Genomic DNA, 7,473 nt, shown 5'->3' on the forward strand with positions numbered 1-7,473 from the left:
CAAGTTTGGGTCAACTGATTTGGATGAAATCTGGCGCGAGTATACTTTACGTAATGTGGAATAAAGAAAAAATATACGGAAGACCTAAAAATAATTTCCACAGCCGGCAAATTTATATGGAAACCAAGGAAATATGGTATTTTACACTTTTTGCTCTGGTCACTCATAGTTTTTTAGCAAGTAACAATTTGTCTTGCGCCAACAATGTTGGTTACGTATTTTAATCTGCTGAACTCAAATCTAAGCAAAAAAGCACCTTCAGATTATGATTTTTTCCGAAAATCGATTAAACTCTGAAAAACGTGATTTCTGGTGATAAAATGATAATTATTTTATGTTGTTGTTAAACTCTTCAGTATTCATAGATACATAATTTTTATTCCTAATCAAGTATTTAAAAATTAAATTAAAAAATATGAAATTATTTTTCAATACAACTTCAATACAATTTTTCAATACAAAACTCCAGAAAATTACAGATTTTCTCAGTTTTATATTCAGAAAAAAATCATTTTAATATTTAAATTATGCTAAATATTAATTTAGAAAGTTTCATCGTCATTTTTTTTGGCTCGAATTGCTCGTAAAATCGACCCCAGAGGGTTATACAGTGTTCAACTAAATTTGTGTCAAATGTCTTGAAAAGTGCAAGATTCCGATCGCAAAAACAGGATAAAATTTATAATTTCTTCACACACCTTGTGCCTCAAAAACGCTGCGTATTTGGAATATTAATAATAATTGCGTATGTTTACGAAGCTAATATCATTCTATTGACGGTCTCTACCATCCCTAGTTTTTCGGTCTATATATAACACGCTGTGTATGTGCTGGTTAATGCAAAAAATCGAGGTTTTTCAAAATGTTTATTTTCTATGAAAAATAGTACAAAATTATGAAACTATCACAATTACCTACCTAGAAGTATGGACGTAAAATGAAAATGATCAGATGATGTATATAAACTAAATATTTAGACGTGGTAGCTCTTCTTTATAAAGCCCTGGTTTCATAATAATTGTATGGATTTATATCTTTGCTGCCAAATTTGAAGCGAGTTTAATAAATAGTTTGCTGTATGTTTTTGCAGGCTTGAGAACTCTGTGTTCAACGTGAACTATTGGGATGAGTTTTGTTCGTACTATATATTTTTGATCCGATTGATATGAAATTAAATACAATTATTCAATTTAATGAAACACAAAATAAATTAGGAATACTTCCGCACGCTCATTCAATCACAAAAAAATAGTTCAATAGAATTGACAGACAAAGTACACAAAAGTTCACAGTATAAAAGTTGGCACTAGAACTCACTCTTTGATTAAAACTATCTATTACACGAATTTTCCAGCCCATATTGGCTTGAGTGAATGAATTATAATAAACAATATCAGGCCAAGTTGAGTTGGGAGTAAACTCCAAAGTTCCAGGGTCTCCAGTTTCACACGACCACTCGAGTGATCTGTTGAACTTCTTAAATGACTCAAAGTCGTCATCCAATCGTCGGTCGTGATTCGATTTATGTTTGGAAACACAAAGTCGACCAGCTGAAACAAATAATTACTCATATTTAATAAGTCGAATGTTTCATGTACGTATATGATATATTTGGAGATGGCTATAAAGTGGAAGCATACATTAGAGACGAATTAGATTATTGATTGAGGTCAGTCAATAATTTACATTTGCATAAATTAGTTTTGATTACATATGAGGATTAGCTACATACAGGTGCGGAAAACTAATCTCTATGCTCTATGAATGTATTAACATAGCTAAGCACTAGCAATTTCATATATAAAAAGTTTTGAAATAATGCGGAGTAATTCTGTGATGTTCTTCAGACGCCTTTGTCGGATTTTGACTCGAAGTGCCGCCCCACACTACCACTGTGTTTTCATGCCACAAGGCATTTTCTAATTATTTAGATCTCGCCAGTTTCTTGCTTTGTAGCGTATACCGCCATGTTCAGGCAAGAAATTAAAAAAAAATAACAGAAGTAAATCGTATTGGCATCAAGTTAAAATAAAGCCTTTGCGATACAAAATTAGTGTGACCAGTAATTGAATATAGGAGGAACTGACGATAAAAACGATACCTCTTCTATAAAAACGATAATTTCTTACGTGTATACCTCATTTTCGTTTAAACAATCACTCGAAAATAACATTTGTATAAGGAAAATTGAAAAGCTTAAACCCAAATTTCTCAATTATAAAAAAAAATTGAGACGGTCGACGCCTAGGCTAAAGATTGCTCTTCGCCCAGAATGAGGCAAAATACCATTAGACCACATTCGCGCAGTGTGTGAAGCCTTCTACGATGTAGTTTAAGTTTTCTTATAAACAAAAATAAAAATGACAAAATTATAGCATTTTGAATGGTTTTAACAAACTAAGCATCGTTAATGTCTTGTACTCAAATAAGAGCTCGTAATCTACTGCGTCATACTAGAGTGAGTCCGAGAAGTATTCTGTAAATTCATTTAAAATTAAGCGGACTATTTTTTTGCAAAGAGCTTAGACGCGCAATGTTTACTTCTAAATTCGATTTTTCTATACCAAATTTATTTATGGTCCAGAAATATCTTACTACTATTAACTTACTTGTCTTCAAACGAAACCCCCTGCTTTTTATTTCAATGTTGAATTCTCCATTGAATTTTAAGTTGATGATATCTAAACTCAATATCAATTAAAGAGGTGAAAAATTAATTAAATCGTTCAGCAAAATGCCAGTAATTCCATGCCGTGCTTAGCCATTCCTACTTAAAGTTCTTGTTGCGGTGTGACTGCGAACGAAACCTTTTTGTCTCGAAGCTGCGAGTTGGTTGCGACTAACGTTTTCCTTCTGCCAGTTTTAAAACTAAAGTTTTACGTGTATACCACATTTTCTATCAAACAGTTATGCAACATGTATGTACAGGGTGAGCCGAATCATTAAGTGTGTGTTGCTGAAATCCCTTAATTTCGTTTCGAACTTCATTAGACTCATTTTTCTGCGTTTTTAAGTATTTTTTCAAATCCGCTTTTTTAGCACTAATATAATGCGAGGTGAGAGTCAGACATAAGGAAAGGTTCAAGTAAAAAGTAATCGCAGCATGAGTCTGGTTAATTATGCACTGCAGGTGAAATGATGCATAATGAACAGTTTTAAAGATGGCCTTGAGGATGGATTCAGTGTAGTGAATGTGCTTTACATAAAGTTCGCGCATAATTGCGACCCTGAAGAAGAGCCTAATAAAGGTCGAAAAGTCGGCAAATAATTAAATAGTGACATTTTTATTAATGCCCCTCACCTGCCACCTTTCAACTAAATTTTACAATTGGGGCGCACAAGTGACAAGAAAATTGTTGCATTCAAGCAAGTGCAAGAAAATTTATATTACCACAATAGCACTTCTTAGAAGAAGTAGAAGAAAACCAATCATCAGCCTATTCTTATTTACTTTCAAAACAGCTCGCAAACCAACTTCAACACTTTTGCTTAAAAGCAACCGTAAGATGTACATTTAACAAAAGAAAAAATATATGAATTAATATGAAACTTACATGCAGTTGGTCTAGGCCTTCCTCTTCTCGAATATTCCACTCCGGCTAGAACTCTAACTTTGGATTGAGCGACGTCGGTCAGTCGATCATAGCCACCATGGGGATCATCAGTAATAATTAAAGGATGATAATATTCAGGACTATGAGGGTCATTGCCTCCATTCACTTTGAAAACATATGTGAGACCTCTGCGAAGCCATATTTCTGGAGCCAGCAGCCCATTGATATACCACGCTAATGCTGTGGATGTGTGGCCTAAAACAAGAATATTGAAAATAAAACTTTATTAAACAATAAACTTTTTACTAACAGTCGTCAGTTGTTCTAAAACTTTTACTTGTTCTGCTCTCTATCTTAAGACCGGTCACAGAACATCGAAAACTGTTTATGATGCTTTTTAAAATTTTTTCATCATTTTTGTTAAATGATTTAATGTCTAGTTGAAATATATTTTAGCCGATAATTAGTTGTAAGTCGCATTCAATTTATTTTACTGGGTTAGCAATTTCAAGCAATTTTAAGCAGAATAAAACTTACAAGGCAACAGAAAGGTACGTGCTTCAATAGAGCCTCAAACCCTTTGATTCTAAGTGGTTTCAGACATTAATGAAAGTCGTAAGAAAAGTTGGAGGGAAATTTATGAAATATGGCATTTTCTTTACTAAAACGTGTTTATCAACTGCAATGGCAGCTTTAAACATGAAAACAAACCAGGACTTTGTCCAATTCGTTGGATTCGAAATATAAATGTACTTACGTAAATACAATTTAATTAATTTTCGGATTACCTGAGATATCCGGGATTTTCCCAGAATAACATATCATTGATCTTGGGTTAAAACAATTTCTGAACGAGCAGAAGGGCGATAGCGCTGCTGATAGGAATTAAACGTTAGAAAATCGATTCTGCGATTGCCATTTGTGCAAATATACGCGTATACTTTAATGGGCTTTATCTACTGATGCTTACTAAATCTCACGAATGATTAACAAAGTATTTGGCTCTAAGCGGATGAAGCGATATGCATGAAATTATCGATAATTTACATTGATATTAAGTTATGATTTGGTTCTTGTGAAAAGTGAAGCTTTTGAGCATGTAACAGTCTATTGAAGCTATGAGATTTCATGTCCATTTCAAAACGTCGAATGTATCTGACCAAAGCTTTTTAGCAGTGTCGCAATAATTGTTGGTATTTTTCTTTTTGGTTCTCCGAGCGACATAAAAATTCGATTTTATTAACGCATATCTTTCTTCAAATTATTACATTTCGCGGAACTATGGAACAATATTAAAATTATTGCCTTGTTTTCATGGAAAGTTTGTTGGTTTCGGTTAATTTTAACATTTTCTATTTGTGTGTGCGCGTTATTTTCCGGTGTTTTTTAGACCATCTGTTTTAGACCATCTGCTACGTCTTGTAAGACAGTTGGGTCATATTTTTCATCCAAACATTTACTTGTTGTGAAGGAAAATGTTAATTTTAATTGCTTGCTATCAAGTCATTTTATTTAATTTTTATAATTATGCATGTGTTTCCCAAAAATCAAATTCATTTAACGCAACATATTATTATAAATTTTTATGACAATATGGAAAACTCTGTGAGTTCTAACTCTGAAAATAGATGTTGTGGTTTGTTGATTGCCGTGATGCTAATTAGTAAAACATTTATTTATAGGTGCTCGATTTTATGTTCCTATAGGAAGTTAGCGGCAGAACACTATTTTCCTTGAACCAACATTTCGGCTATACTAAAGCCATTATCAGGCCTTCTGTTTGCAACAAGAACTATGTCTCATTAGGACCAAATTATCTCAATATAAATTCTGATACTTTTTCAGACTAAGCACAGGTGGAACTATATTTAAAATAATTTTTGATAAGTTGCAAACAGCAGATTTCTTATCATTTTTTTTGCGGGTAATCTTAAAACCACGTTATTTTAATGGAAAGATAAATACCTGTTATTGCCTGATATCCTTTTTTGGCTCCGGATGGTCCAATAGTACTAGTAAAAACTCGGATAGTTTTATCAAAAATTTGTCCTTTGCTCCATGGTTCACCCACTTCTCGTTCAGATCTGGTGAAAGCATAGCAACTCTTTTTTGGCTCCTTCGGATTCAGTTCAACACTAATATTGGTTTTCGGGTAAACGTCATGGAATGCGGGTTCATTATTTTCGTCTAGTTTTCCTATTGCCCAGACAATGTAAATGGAACCCTCAAGCGGAAATTCTTTGTCGCTCTCGTCGGCTAAAAGTGCACAGAAAAAAATAGCTGATCAGAAAAGTTACACATCTATATTTTTCGTTGTAGAGCCCATATAGAATATTTATTTTGTCATACATTTTGAAAATTGTTTAATAATAGCAGGGCCTCAAAAACCAATCAAATATAAAAAATCTGTAAAAGCGCTTCGTCGTTGATGTTATGTTTCGTAATAAAAGCCAATTCTGTTACAATTTTTTTACTTAATGGAAATATGCCAATTAGGATGCTAAATAACTTTATCCGATTTTGATAATTAGTTCAGTCATTAAGTAGTATCAGCATTTATAAAGGTGTATTCAAATAACTGCTATAGAGGAATAAATTGTGTTGGGGGCGTTTCAGCGGATTGTAATAATGTCTTTTATATATTTTGGATGCAAAACGCTCCTTCAGCGTCATTAACGTGAAGATTGATATCATTATAGATATTAACAGCTGACAAAAAGTTGAATTTTTCGACAACTTTAAAGAAATTCTATCTATCCGATCTCTTTCCCATATTCGAAGCTGACTATGACTTACATGATATAAGTGACCTTCTATATGTGATAATATTAATTCCGTTCTCCCGTACTGCTGTGTTCAATTGATTGTTTTCCTGGCCTCCCAGCACAGAATCTTTACAGACGCCTTTGTACTGTCCAAGTACTTTGACGCACTAAAAGTTTAACAATATTTAGAGCTATTCGGACAATACCTTATAAAAATATATTACCGGTGTCAACGCTATAATATTATAATCGGTTACAAATCCTTGATAACCATTTATATAAGCTACAGCTACGTCAGCTCCAATCATTTGACTTTGTTCTTTGGAGCCTGATATTCCAAAGGCCAGATATTCATTTTCATCTACCATCCCGGCGAGCTGGATTGTAATGGCCGGACCGAAGATCTCCCAAGAAACTTGGAAGTTTTTATGCAGCTGCATGCAATTAGGGAGATCATCTTTTTGAGGCTGAAATGATCAGATAATTTAATGCCGTACTAAATGAGATTGTAATATGATCAGTAGTTAACGAGTAATAATTCATATGTAATACTGATCCACAATAATACACCCAAACCCAAATTTTTGTGTTAATAAATAAGTAATTTTGATCTGTCAAGCTGAATGCCTTACTTTTTTTTTCTAAACCGATTAGTTTTATTTATGTATCTACACCAGCATTTGATGAAAACGAAATTAACGTTATTTGCCTATGAGCATGACGATGCAATAAAATGTGGCGAAATTAGGTGACCAGGTTCTTTCTCCAGATTTATTGCAAATCAAGTTTTGTACATTCTCACAAAAAATACTTTCGGTCATGAATATTAGAGTTTTCTAGTTTTAATATTTCAGGCTTTAGTTGAGACACTTCACAACGTCCCAAATAGTGTCCGTCTCAATATTTGTTTCAACAGCCAAGTCATAAAACACTTTATGAAAATAAATCGTTGAATATAACAGAGTTGAGGTAAATATGCAGATTTCTATAAGAATGTTCAATAGGTTTCGCAGTTTGCTTCTGCTTCTTTCGAGTTTAAAAATTAGTAATAAAACCCAGAGCAGCAAAGACACTCGTCAAAGCAAACCCAGTAAATAGTGCAATAATAGCAATTCTAAATATTCCGAGATGAAAGCTCTTGACTATCGATCGGC

The 7,473-nt window shown here is 33.3% G+C and overlaps 1 protein-coding gene across 1 annotated transcript; it reads right to left on the bottom strand.

Annotated features, from left to right (window-relative positions):
- Positions 1–852: 852 nt before the first annotated feature.
- Positions 853–6,807, bottom strand: LOC125504042 (protein Skeletor, isoforms B/C-like). The gene is made up of 5 exons (XM_048665364.1): positions 6,544–6,807; positions 6,351–6,486; positions 5,520–5,810; positions 3,555–3,809; positions 853–1,550 (listed from the first exon to the last, which is right to left on the bottom strand). Exons 1-5 carry the CDS (start codon positions 6,757–6,759, stop codon positions 1,231–1,233), a joined length of 1,218 nt encoding a protein of 405 aa, XP_048521321.1. The 5' UTR covers positions 6,760–6,807; the 3' UTR covers positions 853–1,230.
- Positions 6,808–7,473: the final 666 nt, after the last annotated feature.

Source organism: Dendroctonus ponderosae, unplaced genomic scaffold (assembly GCF_020466585.1).
Source record: "Dendroctonus ponderosae isolate FM_Combo_2020 unplaced genomic scaffold, Dpon_F_20191213v2 Dpon_F_20191213_327, whole genome shotgun sequence".
In the NCBI taxonomy this organism is placed as follows: Eukaryota; Metazoa; Arthropoda; class Insecta; order Coleoptera; family Curculionidae; genus Dendroctonus; species Dendroctonus ponderosae.

Coding starts and splice junctions, on each gene's coding strand:
- LOC125504042 (XM_048665364.1), bottom strand. CDS start 6,759: ATGCAGCTGCATAAAAACTTCCAAGTTTCTTGGGAGATCTTCGGTCCG. Junction 5,811..6,350: donor TAGAAGGTCACTTATATCAT/GTAAGTCATAGT, acceptor GTGCACTTTTAG/CCGACGAGAGCGACAAAGAA. Junction 1,551..3,554: donor AAGGCCTAGACCAACTGCAT/GTAAGTTTCATA, acceptor TATTTGTTTCAG/CTGGTCGACTTTGTGTTTCC.